The 16,329-nt window shown below is 40.4% G+C and overlaps 1 protein-coding gene across 1 annotated transcript in view; it reads left to right on the forward strand.

Moving 5' to 3' along the window:
* The window catches only part of LOC122622206 (insulin-like receptor), a 49,493-nt gene that overhangs the window by 27,590 nt on the left and 5,574 nt on the right, over window positions 1-16,329 (forward strand). Inside the window, exons 3-12 of the mRNA XM_043800468.1 lie at window positions 4,009-4,066; window positions 11,433-12,625; window positions 12,737-13,312; window positions 13,375-13,544; window positions 13,604-13,892; window positions 14,146-14,508; window positions 14,583-15,007; window positions 15,101-15,215; window positions 15,279-15,932; window positions 15,990-16,294. Coding sequence (XP_043656403.1) covers window positions 11,638-12,625; window positions 12,737-13,312; window positions 13,375-13,544; window positions 13,604-13,892; window positions 14,146-14,508; window positions 14,583-15,007; window positions 15,101-15,215; window positions 15,279-15,932; window positions 15,990-16,294 — 3,885 coding nt within the window. The 5' untranslated portion in view covers window positions 4,009-4,066; window positions 11,433-11,637. The remainder of the gene's footprint in view (window positions 1-4,008; window positions 4,067-11,432; window positions 12,626-12,736; window positions 13,313-13,374; window positions 13,545-13,603; window positions 13,893-14,145; window positions 14,509-14,582; window positions 15,008-15,100; window positions 15,216-15,278; window positions 15,933-15,989; window positions 16,295-16,329) is intronic.

The raw sequence follows: 16,329 nt of genomic DNA on the forward strand, positions 1-16,329 counted from the left end.
TTTCGCCATGCACTTTTCCGCCGAGCTCAGACAATTGCGTCGTGCAGCGCGCCTTTTTGGCGCCTCACACAGACAAAAGCGGACTCACACACTCGCAGGCATTTCCGTTACGCTGTCCAAATCAAATCAAATTAATTCATTAAGCCAAATAAATGTTTAATAAATCATAACAAGAAAACAAAACAAAACCGAGAGCTGAGAACCAAGCGACTGGTGAGTAGAGGAGCGGAGAAAACTCGAGCGAAAATCAGTCTGGCGCCTATTTTATGAACGGTTCAAAAGCAAATGTCAAATTTGACAAGCGGCGAGCAGAAAAGAACCAGCAAGCGAGAAAGGAAACAGATGAGGGGGCGCACGAGCTAGAATCCAACTGATAACATGTAAGAACCAAAATTTGAAGAACGGGGAGGCGGTGGAAATCTTTTTCGGACGACCATAGCTTGTTATTAATTAGCTTGACTCTTTGACTGGCCCGTCAAAGTTGTGATTCAGCTCGAAAGATACAGCGAACAGCCGACAGATGGGAATAGATGAATGGGCTGCGAAAACGGAGGGGGTTTCATGGGTTGTATTGTGGTGTTCCCATTACCCAAAAGGGGAATATTCATTCAACAAAAATGGGGAACATTTGTGGAGTGAGCGCAGGGCGATAAGGCGGCTGATAAGGTAAGCAAATATAGAACTTATTTACCCGCCGTCAGTAGGTAAATACGGCAAAACCACTCTAGCCTGAACGTACATCTCATAGTTTAATTCTAAAATGCACTGTACGCATGAAAAAGACCAATAAATATAATGGGCGATTTTGAAACAAATAAAAGGTGCATGAATTATTTTTAGTAATATTTGTGTAAATAGAAAAGCGAGCATATCTTGAGAATTCAGTGGGATTGCATTTGAAGAAATCCACGCTAGCCAAGTTGTACTGTCGGTAATTGTGCCAACTTCAATTTCTGGTGGTATTCGTGGGGGAAATCGGGGTCCCTGGGTGTGAATGAAATCGAATTCAATAAGTACGCGGACAAATTTACTCTACTCACGCCGGTTATTCCTACGTGCGTGTGTGTGAAATTCATTGATAACTTGAAAATGCCAAATCAAACAACTCACACACTCGCACTGCTACAAGCACACTGGGAAATATCTTGTGCAATGCATTCCAACAAAAACAATTGTGCAATGGGGGGAGCGGAACGTATCATAAATAATACAAGTGAGAAAATAAAGCGTTAGCCAACCTACAAACAAATAAGAAGACCACGAAAGGATCGGTAGGGGAAAATCCCCTGTCGAGATTAGGGAGGAAAGCTTATCAAATCGGAATTTATATGAAATGTTATTTCTGTTATTGCCGCTGACAATTATTGTTGTTTACTCACTTGCATACCACACACGCACACCTCGCTCTCTCACTCACTCACACAGAAGGGCGTCCAACCGGGCACTTGAAAATGTCATTTCACACGGAGAGAAAAAAGGCGCGCGCTAAATACTTCATTTACTTGATTCACGCTGCTTGCCTTTGTTGTTGTTGTGGTTGCTGTTGCTATTTACGCCACTGCATTCATTCACACACGCTGGAGAGGGAGAGAGAGGCCAAGAGATTTGGTGAGCAAGCAGTGCAAGTACCATGGGATCGCCTGTTGTTGCTTTTCGTGCCTTTCATTCAATAAAAACGCGGCACATACCATACACACACGGTATACTAGTAAAAGTACTTTACATTTTGCCTCGTTTAATTCCAAAAACAGCAATTGGGATTTTTAATTGTATACAATCCTGTGAATTAAAATAATAGTTTTATATGTACATACATACATATATCATATTTTATAGTATAACAAAAAAAAGGTTAAACCGTTATATTATTCTTTTGACAGTTGCTGTTGAAACGTATTCCTCTGTGCATTTAACACTTTGATAAACAAAAAAACCACAAAAATGTTTTATAAGCGGGTTTTAACTTGCCACAACCGCAATCTCAATAATAAGAACCAAAACCAGACTGAGAAGGATCTTATCTGACCGGAACTAGCCAGCTCAAGGTCTTTAAGTACTAACTCTCAATACAGAAGTATAGATACTGTAATTAATAAAATCGTTATTGGTAATGCGATTGCATTTCCCAACCGCATTAATAAGATTAATGAAAGGCGAGACACGTTTCACACAATTCAATTGAAAGACGAAACTTGTTTTACTATTAGATAATGTGAAAGGGTTTAAAAATTGTACTCAAAGTTATTAACTTACGAGTAATTGTAATATAAATTACAAAAAAGAAAGTATCCAGTGACACAAGAATTTATTTCTATAAATAAGTCTGTTAGTATTAAATTTTACATAACTAAGTCTATTAACAATTTCTTTTTAAGTCGCTAAATAAAGAAATAATAAAAAGTAAAGAGCAATATAAACTAGAGCGAACGCTTTATTCAATTTTCCGACTATCACATACCCTTTACCCAGCTGGCGGAAGTGCGCACGAAAATTTGGAAATATCAATAAAAATACAATAAATTAGATCGAAATGTACAATTCAATCACGACATAAATTAAATAAATATTAACAACCGCAACATCTGCAAAAGTCCAATGAAAATACCATGTAAACAAAGAATGCTTGACAGAGATCATTGGGGAAACGCATACGGTATTTAACTATGTTTACTACTATGAACGACCCATAATAAAAGAAATGCAATTGATTGTATGCGTCATTTGTACGTATAAAAACACGATTTACGATATGTAATATATCAGCCAACATATCACATATTATCAAACTGGAAATGCTTTAAAAAATAATAATAGAAAACATTATTTTTTTTTGGTTGTTCATATAAAAGAAAGCCTCGCCTTATTTAATTACGTAGCTATTTAAGATGCGATCATCTTATGACATGTATGAACTGTTGTTATGAACACTAAGTTATTCTAATTAGTTGTTTAGTATACATTGGAAACATGCTGGTTATGCAAAAAATTGGTTTTATATACCCGTATTATTATACCCGTTAGTCGTAGAGTAAAAGGGTATACTTGAGTCGTTGAAAAGTATGTAACAGGCAGAAGGAAGCGTATCCGACCATATAAAGTATATATATTCTTGATCAGGATCAATAGCCGAGTCGATCTGACCATGTCCGTCTGTCCGTCCGTCTGTCTGTCCGTCCGTATGAACGTCGAGATCTCAGGAACTATAAAAGCTAGAAAGTTAAGAATAAGCAGAGACATAGACGCTGCGCAAGTTTGTCGATTCATCCTGCCACGCCCACTCTAACGCCCACAAACCGCCAAAAACGGTCAGTGTTGTAATTTCTCTTCGAACTTTCACCAGCTGAGTAACGGGTATCAGATAGTCGGGTAACCCGACTATAGCGTTCTATCTTGTTTTATTTGAAATGTTTAACAGTTTTAGTTCTGTTCAATTACTTTTGGATTTCGAAACAGGGACTCTCGTACTCGATCAATCACAACAGCTTAACTTGTTTGCATTGCCCTTTTGCTAGCTGTGGTGGCTTTTCCGAGAATTCTGCGTAAGCTTTTCGTGCAAAAAAAGAGTGCCTAGATAAATAAATGCCAACTGGGAAGCAAACATAACAGGAAGTGCCATATAAATTGCTCATTCCATGTAGTACTGCAGCAATATTTTCTGTGGACAAATAGAAACTTAGATAGGTAATGAAAGGGATCGTCTGTAATATTTTGTCATTTATCCCTAGCTCTAAGCTACATATTGACTCTGATTGTAATAATGTTGCAAACAGCACTTGCAAAGCAAACAGTTCACCTGACTTGCTGGATCGGTGGGGGGCTTATAGGGGTAAATATATGTATATCAGTCAAGGCAGTCCTTTAAAGATTAAGATATGGGGGGTGTTATAAATTATTTATTCAATTATATCACTACTGTTCCGAACTAAATTTAGTGTGTTATGGCCGTATATATGTATGTATGATTAGTAGTATTTTTAGCTAACTTATCGTTTCCTTATTTATTTTCAGGTGTTCTTGGTGGAACGAATAGATAATAATCTCGCTACAAAAGTGTTCAACCTATGAGGTATGCATACAAGTCTACTTAAAGTTATGCTTTTAAGTAATCAATCGCTCTGGCTTACTGGAAATCTAATTTTAGCCGCTGATTTGTCTGTACGAACTTTGTTCGTATCATTAATTTTAGTGGAACAATTGCACTAGTTATTCCCGCTCTTATCTTGTTATTGTTATTGTGAAATTCAATGCCTGCCGATCGGTTGAATAATAATTCATTGAATAAACACAGACAGCAAGCGGGTGTATGCGGCACTTTATACTTGGCACTGGAGAATAGAGCCGGGAATGCAACTGTAAAAATAACACCGCGTCAAGGATCGCCCCTAATCATCGTCTTTGATATGACAATGACGTGTACAAAGTATGAAGTATTCCGATAAAGACGGGAATGAAAGGGGCAGCCCGGAAAATGTGCAATAAACAATGTATTTTGATTCGAACGTGACGGCTTATTGGATTGTCACAAGGCTGTGTGGTACTTTACCGGTCTGCCCATGTGATTGATGACCAAAGTCTGTTTGCTGGGCTCTATCTGCTAGTGAAAGTCACGAGATTTCGTAGCGGGGTAATGGAGGTCTTTTATGGGATTTAGATTGCTGTCTATGGTCGTGTGAAATGTGCACTTTTGAATAAATCAGCATAATATATACTTAATAAAAGTCCGGTCATATCCGTAAAGTAGTAGTCAGATACAAAGAACGCCTTGAGTTTCCAAAACTATTTTCATCAGTAGCGAATTGCTAAATAATTTACCGAAATAGGAGTTTGTATCAAGTTTGTATCAATGGCAGCCGAAAGCAGTCAGCAATCATAGTCCTCTTTGCTATCGTTATCGCTAACCATCTCCGATTGGCCGTTTCTGACTTGGCTCACGCACCGAGATCGGTATTTTTGGTCTTAATCAGCTGACGTGGTTGTTTTCGCCGAGACTTGTGACTTTAAGATTTCTGATTCGGCTCGCTCGGCCTCCAATAGTTTTTATCGGCATGGTGTGCAAACCAACTATTTCGTACGCTTTGTTAGAATGATGGAAATAAATTATTATTTACTTTCATTTAACCGAAATATTTTGTTTTCTTTAGGCAAGATATATTTTTAGTAGATTGAATATAAAAGTTAACTGAAAGCTATAGGGATTCAACTGCTTAAACCCCGTATTTTTCATATGTGATCATTTTTACTAGTTAATTGCATTAGTCATGACATTCGTTTATTTTTTTGGGTTGATTTTTCGATTATAAATTGTTAATCGTCTCGATTACTGGAACCTGCGGGTAAAAATGTATACATATGATTTGATTACCAATTACCCATATTTTCGGGGCGATAAAAGTCAGTCATCGCCAAAGCGTGTACGTCATGATCGTGGAATTTCCGTCTCGGCTCCGTCTCATTTTCCCAAAACCATCTCGACAACCTCTAGTGTGCTTGGAATGCGAAATGCCCCGAAATATAAAAGCCGTTTACTGTGTGTGCTCACTTATCGGGGCTTATTTTTTGTAGAGCGCAAAGGCATTTCATAATTATTTAAACATTTTCGCAGGTGTCTCTTGTAATGGTTTCTTTTGGATCGGCTCCGATTCGATTGGGTTCGACGGATTTTGGGGCTAGGCCTCGAACGTTAGTGTTGTTACTGTTGTATGATTCGTTTCGTTACGTTTTATGTTCGCTTTTCGAAGCGGATCTCCCCATTTTCGTTGCGTTTCTATTTCTTGGTATTTCGGCTTTCCTACATTTTTTGTGTGTTAATTAAAATTTTATTGGAATTTTTTTGTGGTGCTTTTGTTTGTTTTCGAATTTTTTACGAGTTTATGAATGAACGTGCAAACAAACAAAACGCGCGAGACATTTACCAGAGTTTCGAGGGCTTGGGTGGCTTTTTCAGGGGTGTGAGACTGTTTCTGGTTGGCTCGAAACCAGTGTCGTTGAAATGCGCTCAATCAGCAGCAGAAGCATAAATATCAACCGCAACGAAGGCATTCACTACATAGGAAACACAGAGGAAAATCAATCGGTGACAAGCCAAGCAAGTCAATTGAAATTGTAGTCGTAAATAATTAAAATTAGTTGATTACAGTATTGGCCGTGTTTTTATGATCGCAATCAATAGGAACTCGTTTTTATGATTATAACTATTTAAAGTGTCAGCATGTAATTGTTTTTTTTTTATAAAGATATTGCATCTGTATCTTAAATGAATAATACTATTTTGTTTGTAATTATTTTTAATAGAAAAGACGAAAGTCTCTGGTTACCGTCACCTTTATTATTTTCAAACGACATCGGATTCTGGCATTACTTAATTTTTGTGTTCCACCCCTCTTATTGAATTATATATTTCCCTGTAATTTATACATCTACTCATTTCCATAATTAGAAGTGTTTTATAGCCTCATAGCAACCCTACCCGCATGTTTCTACCCTCCGGTTTCCAGCTTCTGTAAATCAGATCTGAAAACATTCTGATGAAAACCCTCGGAAAACTGTCACCGCCTGGTACAACTCCATATAGCGTTTGCTGGAGACCCGAAGAGACCACAAATAGACAGGCCACTTTTACTCGCTTTACAACGATAGTTCCTTTGAAGTTAGCGGCCAATATTTCGAGACAATTGTTTGTCGTAGAAAGTCTGTAGATGGGGTAACTGCATACTAAGCCCAAACCGTATATAGAAAATACGCAGTCGGTCGTACGAAATACCTCACAATATCCTGGATCAAATAGATCACAAGTGCACTTTTCCTACCAGAAAGAATAAGATAACATTATACTTAGTTAAATTTCGCATGGGCACTTAGTATTATATAGAAAATACGCAGTCGGTCGTACGAAATACCTCACAATATCCTGGATCAAATAGATCACAAGTGCACTTTTCCTACCAGAAAGAATAAGATAACATTATACTTAGTTAAATTTCGCATGGGCACTTAGTATTCCCACCCAAAAAACAAAATTACTGATGAAATAACTAATTATTATTTCATCACAGCGGGCAAGATTGGCGACACCCACAATTGATTGTTTTAATTGGGCTTAGCTTCGTTCCACACATCTGGGGGCTGGGCAGGCGGCACTATCTATATGGATAATTGTGCCCCCCGTTAGTAGTCGCATTTAAATGTCATATTTGTTATTTGCAAAAGCTAGTCGTTCTCTTTCGCACCCGACTAGAGGCTGTCTCTTTTTCACACTTGCCGGGAGGGGACAAAGTTATTTATCTCGCGTGAGGCGGCGTCACGTTGCTTATCTGGAACTCGCACCTCGAACACACCGATACTCACCACATTCTACAATACACTTTTCGCACTGAAAAGCGACCATGTCAAGCAAAACAACAGGCCCACACCAACGTACTGTGCGATTGTAGGAAGACAACAACTGGAATATAAAAGTATTTAGGTGCTCGAAAGCTTCAGTCACCTTTGCTGGTGCTAAAACGATCGTTGGACAGCAAATTGGTGGATCCCAACTCTGGGCATGAGTTGGCAGATCTGGAGATTAGGGGGCGCCACATGTGACCGGTATTGTAAGTCACGATGATGCACGGGTTCGATCTCGACGTCACAGAAGTTTCCAGAACATGAAATAGTTCTTCCGACATTCAAAGCACATTATTTTGAAGTAAAACAGAGTTAAACATGGTAAAGTTAAGGAATTAGAATACTAAGTTATTTTAAGCTCTTTGCGTATCGCCAGTGTTAAATGCTCGCTTAAAAAACCTTTCCAAAATATTCAACAGAATATGCAAGATCGCTGGGGAATGAAAACAAGTCGTTGCTGTGACAAACCGACAAGATTGAGATATTATGAATGGGAGGCGGCGGCGGCGGCACCTGATGATGACGGTGATCACCAGCAGCCAATCGATATAAAGTTGGAATTTCGGTCGGTCAAATCAGGTTTTGGATCGTTTATATCTCCCAGTGAGTCTGGCGTGATCTCCGCTTATCATAATGCTGCAATTTGATTGTTTTCCACTTTTTCGGTTGCTTTGAAACTCGGGAAACAAAAAATCTTAAACCAAAAGTCGTTGGATTTGGAGCATAAGACATAATTCAATAAGCTTGTTTTTTGTTCTGGTCTCCTTCTTCAGATTCAGATTCAGATTCTTTTTCTTGTTTGTTGTCTTCTGGAGGCTGTTGTTTTTGTTTGTTATTCTTGGGATTGTTGTCGTTGCTTCTTAACTGGTCTGGCAACTTCAGTCCGGATTGGAATGTTGTTGGCTTTTGGTTTCGGCCGCACAGAGTCTCTGTTTCTCCGATCTCCGATTCTCCTCTTTACATTCTTCTGTCTTCACTGGCCTTTTCTCTGCCTGTTATTGCGTCAATGCCGGAGTTTATATTGTTATTGTTATGATTATTATTGTGGTTATTGCCACGCTACTTCGGAGTGTCTCTGTTTTTCTGCCAGTGAGTCAGATTAAGAGGTTTAAGGAAAGGCGGCGAAAAGGCAATGCAGTTGGCAAATTTCTTTCTTGATAATTCTTGCTTTTATTGTTTTCTCTATTCAAATCAACATTTTTACGCTCTCTGCTCATTAAAATGCAGTAAATTCCTATGGGAGTATATCTTTTTACGACATTCTTAAAGTTTTTAAAGCAATAGCGAAATTTTGCAAGCCGTTTAAGTGCATGCATTTCAAGTGTTCACGTCTCAAGCAGTGCAAGTTGTTAGGCAGTTTTGTGGACATTTCGGCATGCAGTTCTACCAAATATTAGGTGCTCATCAATGAATTTGGAAGGGAATATGTTTAAACGTTAGAGACTGTTAATAAATAAAATAAACATGTAAATATGTAAACATGTAAAATATTAAAGTAAATACCAGAATTTTATCAGTTTGTCATGCACTTATGCCAAATTCTTTAATTCCAACCTGCAAAACTGGAGTAACATATTCGCATCTGAAAACAGTTCGTTGTCAAGTAGTCTTGCCATTCGCACTTGAAAATGTGAAACAAAAGCGTCAACAACAATGAATAGTAAAAACAGGGACAAATGACGGTTAGGCGTGCCAAATGCACCTTTACACTTTTTACGAGGCGCGTGCACGGTGGCGCCCGAGGCGCGTTAAACGAAATTAAACAATAAAACGCTCGCCAGCGTCCGGAGCTCCGGAGCGGAGCGTTTGCTGTTAATTTCCATGTGTGTAAACGAGTGCTGATAAGCCAAGCCAGCCGAGCCAGTTTCGCTTTGGCCTGGCCCTTTCCTTTCCCCTTATCGCGTCATCATCAGCCGCCGTGTTTCCACTTCAGCTTGGCATCTTTAGTTCAAGACCTAACCGTTTTCAAAGTGGCTAAAGTTTTGTGGGTTTTAGGCGGTTCTACTAAGTGGACTTAGTCATCTTAAGTGAGTGAACTATGTACATACATATGTGCATTTGTAAATTCGAATCCATTTTAGCATAAATGTATTATTTCTAATGTGTTTACTTAGAGTTGTACTATATTGCTATAGTTTCATTACCATTGTTATTTTTCTACATTTTTAGACTGCCGCTTGTTTGTGTCGGAATTGTAGGCATTTTTGCAAGTCTAACTATCTTTATACAATGTATAGTCCATCATCTGGGCCTCCGATCTTTTGGCAATATTGTGTTTTCCGGAAATGTTTCTCACCGGAACTTTCATCTTTTAGTTAGTTGTTGGGTTGAACTGAAAGATACAAAAAAAAACTGTCAGGGAAATCTGGGTCACCCGCACACACATGCACCTGGCGAAAGTTTTAGAGCCACAGTTTGTGAGTCACTGTGATTGATGGGCTGAGAGCGAGAAATATGGCGCTTCTTTATTAAGATTTAGTAATTTTATTCGGTCGAGTCTCTTAACATTATTTGTATGTTTTAGCCATAAAATTTTAAATATTTTAGCTGAACATGTATTTTATGTATTTATAGTGCGACATTTGCTAGCCGTTTGTATTATTTTTTACTGCGCAATAAAAGCAACAATAAGGACAAAAACAAATCAAGCATAATAAACAAGCGGCATTAGTTGAGAGCACACAAATGTGTGCGTGAGAGAGCGAAATCGGAGAGAAGGCTATTTGATAAATTTTGGCTGTTTTTTTTCCGTTTTTTCTTTGGGGCGACAAGCTAGAAAAATTTGCAAAACAAGAACAAATTGCGTGTGCGGTTTTTTTTTTATTTGTTTGCCTGTGTTTGTGTTGTACATCTACTACGTTTTCAACTACGCAGCTGAAATTCGCAAAAACAACAACTCGCTCACTTGCGGCTCCCTCTGCCTCTCTCTTTCTCGCATTTCCATTTTTTTCCTTTGCCACGCAGTCGCATTTTCCTTGCCCCAAGTTACGCCCCAAAATTAGTGGGGTAAAAGCAAAAGGAAGCAGAGATAGTAAATACAAGTCTTTTTGCACAAGTCACCCGTTTGAAAAGGCGTAGGTTTTGATGAATTACAGCGTAGTAAAAATCGCACACACTTGCAATTACTATTTACCACGCTTACAACGCGACTGCGCTGCCAACGTCAAACAAATGTCGCGCGTCATTCAAAAATTGAAAAAAGAACACTCAACACTAGAAAAAATGAACGTCAATGCTAAGCTGAAGAATCGCTCTCCATATGCTTGCCATTCTTATTTGTTCTGCTCTTTTGTCTGCTGCATAAAATTATTTATTTTTTTTGCTCTGGCTGTTGCCTAGCAAGCTGGGCTTTTTGCTCGGCGAGTGCGAGCGAGATGGATAGAGTGGATCGTTGGTTCCCAGCTGTTTAGAGTATTATTTGTTGTTGTTGTTGCTGCTTACGTTTTGTATCTTTAAAAGTTTTAATTTCCCAACACCAAAATATTTGTACTTGGATTCCCAATTACTTAACTAACTATTCATGCACGTATATTATTTAATTTTATTTCATTATTGGCAACAAAATGGTGACTTAATTTGAAAAAATACATTTAAACGGCTATTCCCAAAGATAAATATTTAACATTTAAATAAATGCCGATGAGTAAGAATAACAAAATAGTTAATATTAATATATCATCTATTTATTTTCCTCTCATCTATATCACAAAATAATAAATAACATATTTTTACCTGACCTCGAATTTCCGACCTGATATCATAGAACTAAGTTTTTTTGGCCAGGCGATGCAGTAGAACTTTCAGCGAAAAACTGTATGTCCAATAGGTCAAGTGCAATAATTAGGGATTTGAAATGACGAGGGTAAAGCGTTAAAATGAAAATCGCTTTGTGCGAAAGAGACGCCAGATGGCAGGTAGTTCAGACACGTGTGCCGAGCACTTGGCGCCCTTTTTCGCATGGAATTACGTAGGTTGCTGTTCTTCTGTATTGTTTTTTAGCTTGAGAACTGAAACCTAATTTGCACATTCTGCTTACACTCTCGTTACAGTTGCAACGGCGGAGCAAGTAGAAGAAAAATTGCATTCCAACTGAAGTGAAATATTTGTTGCGCTTTTCCGCTGCAACAGAGTGTGAGAGCGGGACGAAAGATGATTACTTAACGGGGGTGAAATAGACCCAAAAACCGAAAGCAAAACTCGTGAAAAGCCGAAAATTTCAGAAAACTATTTCATAACAAAATAGAAAGACTCAAAATGTTCAATATGCCACGTGGAGTGACAAAAAGTAAATCTAAGCGTGGGAAAATTAAGATGGAAAACGATATGGCAGCAACAACAACAACAACAGCCTGTACGCTTGGACACATTTGTGTTTTGTGCCGGCAAGAAATGTTGCTGGATACATGTTGCTGTCGGAAAGCAGTGGAAGCAGTGGACATCCCCGCAAGCAGCGACGAAACATACAGCAGCAGCAGTAACAGCAGTAGCAACAGCAGCTGTCAAGCACGTAGTGAAATCAGTTCGAAGCAAGTCTGGTTTCTTAGTCATGATGATATTGTACCGTGCCGCAGACCAAAATTTGAAGGAGTGGAGACGACGGGTAAAAAGAGGGACGTAAAATGCAGTGGGCATCAGTGCAGCAATGAATGCAACGATGGCAGCACGAAAAACAATCGACAGCAGCGCGAAAAGTTCAATATCTTCAGCAACTGTCTTAATATTTTGCGAACATTGCAGTCGCTGCTGCTGCTCATGTTCAATTGCGGCATTTTCAACAAGCGACGCAGGCGACAGCATCAGCACAAGCGGCAGAAGCAGCAACAACAGCAGCAGCAAGTCCACGTTAATTACACAAAATTCCTATGGCTGCTTCAAACACTGGCAGCAGCAACCACAAGACTGAGCTTAAGCCCTAAAAACTACAACCAACAACATCTACAGCATAATCATCAGCTGCCACGTGCCACACCACAACAAAAGCAACAACAGATAGGGGAGCATAAGTGCTCTTACTACAAGCGCAATTACTATTACACGCCTTGGATCAGCATTTTGCTCTGTATCCTACTGGCTAACACATTGGCCATCCAAGCGGTCGTGCTGCCAGCACATCAGCAGCACCTGCTGCACAATGATATAGCTGATGGAATGGATAAGAACGCGCTTTCGGTGACGGGGACACATTCGCGATGGCCAAGGAGCGAATCAACCGAAACAACGCGACTGTCACAAAATGTAAAACGTATGTATTACCTCCTATAATCTACCTTTAAGGTTAAAGGAACATTTTTCTATTCTCGAGGCTTATACAATAGAAGGGCAGGCACTAATAACTTTTCCATTACCCTTATAGCTTGCAAATCCATGGACATCAGGAACATGGTGTCCCACTTCAATCAGCTGGAGAACTGCACGGTCATCGAGGGCTTCCTGCTGATCGACTTGATAAACGACGCAAGCCCCTTGAACAGGAGCTTTCCCGAGCTGACCGAGGTCACCGATTATATTATAATCTACAGAGTGACCGGACTGCACTCACTGTCAAAGATCTTTCCCAATCTAAGCGTCATCAGGGGGAACAAGCTGTTCGACGGATACGCGTTGGTCGTTTATTCGAATTTCGACCTCATGGATTTGGGACTTCACAAGCTGCGATCCATAACCAGGGGCGGTGTGCGCATTGAGAAGAATCATAAGCTGTGCTATGATAGGACCATCGATTGGCTGGAAATTCTGGCGGAAAACGAAACCCAGTTGGTGGTGCTGACGGAGAACGGCAAGGAGAAGGAGTGTAGGCTTTCCAAGTGTCCGGGGGAGATCAAAATCGAAGAGGGGCACGATGCCGCGGCCATTGAGGGAGAGCTTAGCGCCAGTTGTCAGCTGCACAATAACAGGCGCCTGTGCTGGAATAGCAAACTATGCCAGACAAGTGAGTTGCCCCGAAAAGCCAGACCATTTTCTTGCTAACATTTTCCATGCTTGTTCCTCCAGAGTGCCCCGAAAAGTGCAGAAACAACTGCATCGATGATCACACCTGTTGCAGCCAGGACTGTTTGGGTGGATGCGTCATCGATAAGAATGGGAATGAGAGTTGCATTTCCTGTCGAAACGTGTCTTTCAATAACATCTGTATGGACACCTGCCCGAAAGGCTATTATCAGGTAGAAACAGATTAAATTTAACTCTACAGCAAGTACCTAACTTTCATACTCATTCGCAGTTCGACAGCCGTTGCGTTACGGCGAGCGAGTGCACCACACTAACAAAGTTTGAAACCAACAATGTGTATTCCGGTATTCCCTATAACGGGCGATGTATCACCCACTGTCCAACGGGCTACCAGAAGTCGGAAAATAAGCGCATGTGCGAACCATGTCCGGGCGGCAAGTGTGACAAGGAGTGCTCATCCGGTCTTATCGACAGTTTGGAGCGTGCTCGGGAGTTCCACGGATGCACCATTATAACCGGAACCGAGCCGCTTACTATCAGCATTAAACGTGAAAGCGGTGGTAAGTGGTTTCTGCTGATTACGTTATGTATGGCTACAGGTGGCTATCTGTTCTGTTTTCTCGCTAGACTATCGGGTTTTTCAAAAGTCGTAGAACTAAACTTTATTAAAACGAGCAAATATTTTTAAAGTAGACATTTCGGTTTTTACAGTTATTGTTAATTAGTATGTTTTTGACAATGGAGTGAGAGTCCATTAGTAATATTGACAAAAAGTTATCGCCTTTGTTATAATAAAACTGCTATTTTCTTCAGCTCACGTCATGGATGAATTAAAATATGGCCTGGCGGCCGTTCATAAAATTCAGTCGTCCCTAATGGTTCACTTGACCTACGGATTGAAGTCCTTAAAATTCTTTCAGTCTCTAACTGAAATTAGCGGCGACCCGCCGATGGATGCGGATAAATATGCTTTGTATGTGCTGGATAATCGCGATTTGGATGAGCTCTGGGCACCCAACCAAACAGTGTTTATTAGGAAGGGCGGCGTCTTCTTTCATTTCAACCCAAAACTGTGTGTGTCCACTATCAACCAGTTGCTACCCATGCTGGCCTCCAATCCAAAGTTCTTTGAAAAGTCTGATGTGGGCGCCGACTCGAACGGAAACCGCGGATCTTGTAAGTAGTTTCTATTGAATTTTTCAGTAAAATTTAACATTTTGGCAGTACTGACCTGAATAATACATTTCCAGGTGGAACAGCCGTTCTCAACGTAACATTACAATCAGTGGGAGCAAACTCCGCTATGCTGAACGTCACGACAAAAGTCGAAATAGGAGAGCCCCAAAAGCCGAGCAACGCGACTATTATTTTCAAGGACCCGCGCGCCTTCATCGGTTTTGTTTTTTATCATATGATCGATCCGTACGGGAACTCAACTAAAAGCAGTGACGATCCATGCGATGATCGTTGGAAGGTCAGCTCTCCCGACAAGAGCGGGATCATGGTGTTCAGCAATTTGATTCCATACACTAATTACTCCTACTATGTCCGAACCATGGCTATATCCTCGGAATTGACAAACGCGGAGAGTGACGTAAAAAACTTTAGGACAAATCCCGGACGACCATCAAAGGTGACCGAGCTGGTAGCAACCGCCATCTCAGACTCGAAAATTGTGAGTATGGCGTTGTGCAATTTGTCCCTTTAGAATTTGAAATGATTTTGACGAAATTGTTCACTTTAACTGACCCTCTGTTTGCCTTTTTAGAACGTAACTTGGAGCTACCTAGATAAGCCTTATGGCGTGCTAACACGCTTTTTTCTAAAAGCTAAACTTATAAATCGGCCTACCCGTAACAATAACCGGGATTACTGTAATCAACGTAAGCAATAAAATAGTCTAATTTTGTCCATTGTTAACTTATTTAAATATTTCATCTGTGCAGCTCTAGTTAAGGCCATGGAAAATGACCTGCCAGCCACAACGCCCACCAAGAAAACACAGGATCCGTCAGCAGGTGACTGTAAGTGCGTGGAGGGCTCGAAGAAAACTAGCAGCCAGGAATACGATGATCGTAAAGTTCAAGCGGGCATGGAGTTTGAGAACGCATTGCAAAACTTTATATTCGTTCCAAACATTCGGAAAAGCAAGAATGGATCAACTGACAAATCAGACGGAGCGGAAGATGCAGCTCTCGATTCCAATGCTATTCCAAATGGAGGAGCTACAAACCCTTCCCGTCGAAGGCGAGACCTTGCGCTCGAGCCAGAGCTCGATGATGTGGAAGGCAGTGTACTTCTTCGCCATGTGCGCTCCATCACAGACGATACCGATGCCTTTTTCGAAAAGGACGACGAAAATACCTATAAGGATGAAGAACTCTTGTCCTCCAACAGACAATTCTATGAGGTGTTTTCTAAGGAATTGCCGCCAAATCAAACACATTTTGTCTTTGAAAAACTGCGCCACTTCACCCGCTACGCTATCTTCGTGGTGGCCTGTAGAGAAGAAATCACCAGCGAAAAATTAAGGGATAGCAGTTTTAAGAAGTCGCTTTGTAGCGACTACGATACCGTTTTTCAAACTACTAAGAGAAAGGGTAGGTGGACAGGAGAATGTGTTTATCTTTATTACTAACGGTTTCATTTACTTATAGAATTTGCCGACCTGGTCATGAATCTAAAGGTCGATTTAGAACACGCCAACAATACCGAATCCCCTGTACGGGTTCGCTGGACGCCACCAGTAGATCCCAACGGCGAAATTGTCACCTACGAAGTGGTCTACAAGCTGCTCAAGCCTGACCAACTGGAAGAAGGGAAGTGCATCCCGGCTGCTGACTTCAACCAGACCGCCGGCTATTTAATAAAGCTCAACGAGGGCCCGTACAGTTTTAAGGTGCGAGCCAACTCGATAGCGGGATACGGCGATTTCACGAAAGAGGAACATATAAAAGTGGAGGTATGTTGAATAATTTTTATCTTCTAACGCTTATA

The sequence above is a fragment of the Drosophila teissieri genome, chromosome 3R, assembly GCF_016746235.2.
Source record: "Drosophila teissieri strain GT53w chromosome 3R, Prin_Dtei_1.1, whole genome shotgun sequence".
Classification (NCBI taxonomy): domain Eukaryota; kingdom Metazoa; phylum Arthropoda; class Insecta; order Diptera; family Drosophilidae; genus Drosophila; species Drosophila teissieri.